Source organism: Phaethon lepturus, unplaced genomic scaffold, assembly GCF_000687285.1.
Source record: "Phaethon lepturus isolate BGI_N335 unplaced genomic scaffold, ASM68728v1 scaffold45616, whole genome shotgun sequence".
Lineage (NCBI taxonomy): Eukaryota > Metazoa > Chordata > Aves > Phaethontiformes > Phaethontidae > Phaethon > Phaethon lepturus.
In genome coordinates this window covers 352-774 of record NW_010549224.1, presented here as the reverse complement: position 1 = coordinate 774, position 423 = coordinate 352, and the positions used below count along the sequence as shown (strand labels likewise).

Sequence of the window (423 nt, the reverse complement as noted above, 5' to 3'; positions counted from 1 at the left end):
TGGAGCATGAGCGGGGGCCGGGAAGCTGAGGGTGCTCGGCCCCAGCACGGGGAGGACACCCATGGCAGGGCTGGCCCTGCTGTCTCCCTGCCAGGCTGCAGCGGCCCCGTGAAGCCGTCCCAGGCCAGCGTTCCTGAGGGCGTCCCCCACTACGCCGAGGCTGACATCGTGAACCTGCAGGGTGTCACGGGGGGCAACACCTACTCGGTGCCGGCTCTCACCATGGACCTGCTCTCGGGCAAGGATGTAGCCGTCGAGGAGTTCCCCAGAAAGCTGCTGACCTTCAAGGAGAAGCTGGGGGAAGGCCAGTTTGGAGAGGTGAGTGGGAGTTGGACATGCTCCAGGCAGGACTCAGGCAAGACACTTCCCGTTTGGCCGGGACTGGGGCTGGGGGAGACCGTTGGTTGGTGGACATAATGGCTG

The 423-nt window shown here is 65.5% G+C and overlaps 1 protein-coding gene across 1 annotated transcript in view; it reads left to right on the top strand.

Annotated features, from left to right (window-relative positions):
- Positions 1–423, top strand: part of LOC104623188 (discoidin domain-containing receptor 2-like) — a gene marked incomplete at both ends in the record, with an annotated part of 2,794 nt that overhangs the window by 2,051 nt on the left and 320 nt on the right. Inside the window, one exon of the mRNA XM_010290196.1 lies at positions 95–318. Coding sequence (XP_010288498.1) covers positions 95–318 — 224 coding nt within the window. The remainder of the gene's footprint in view (positions 1–94; positions 319–423) is intronic.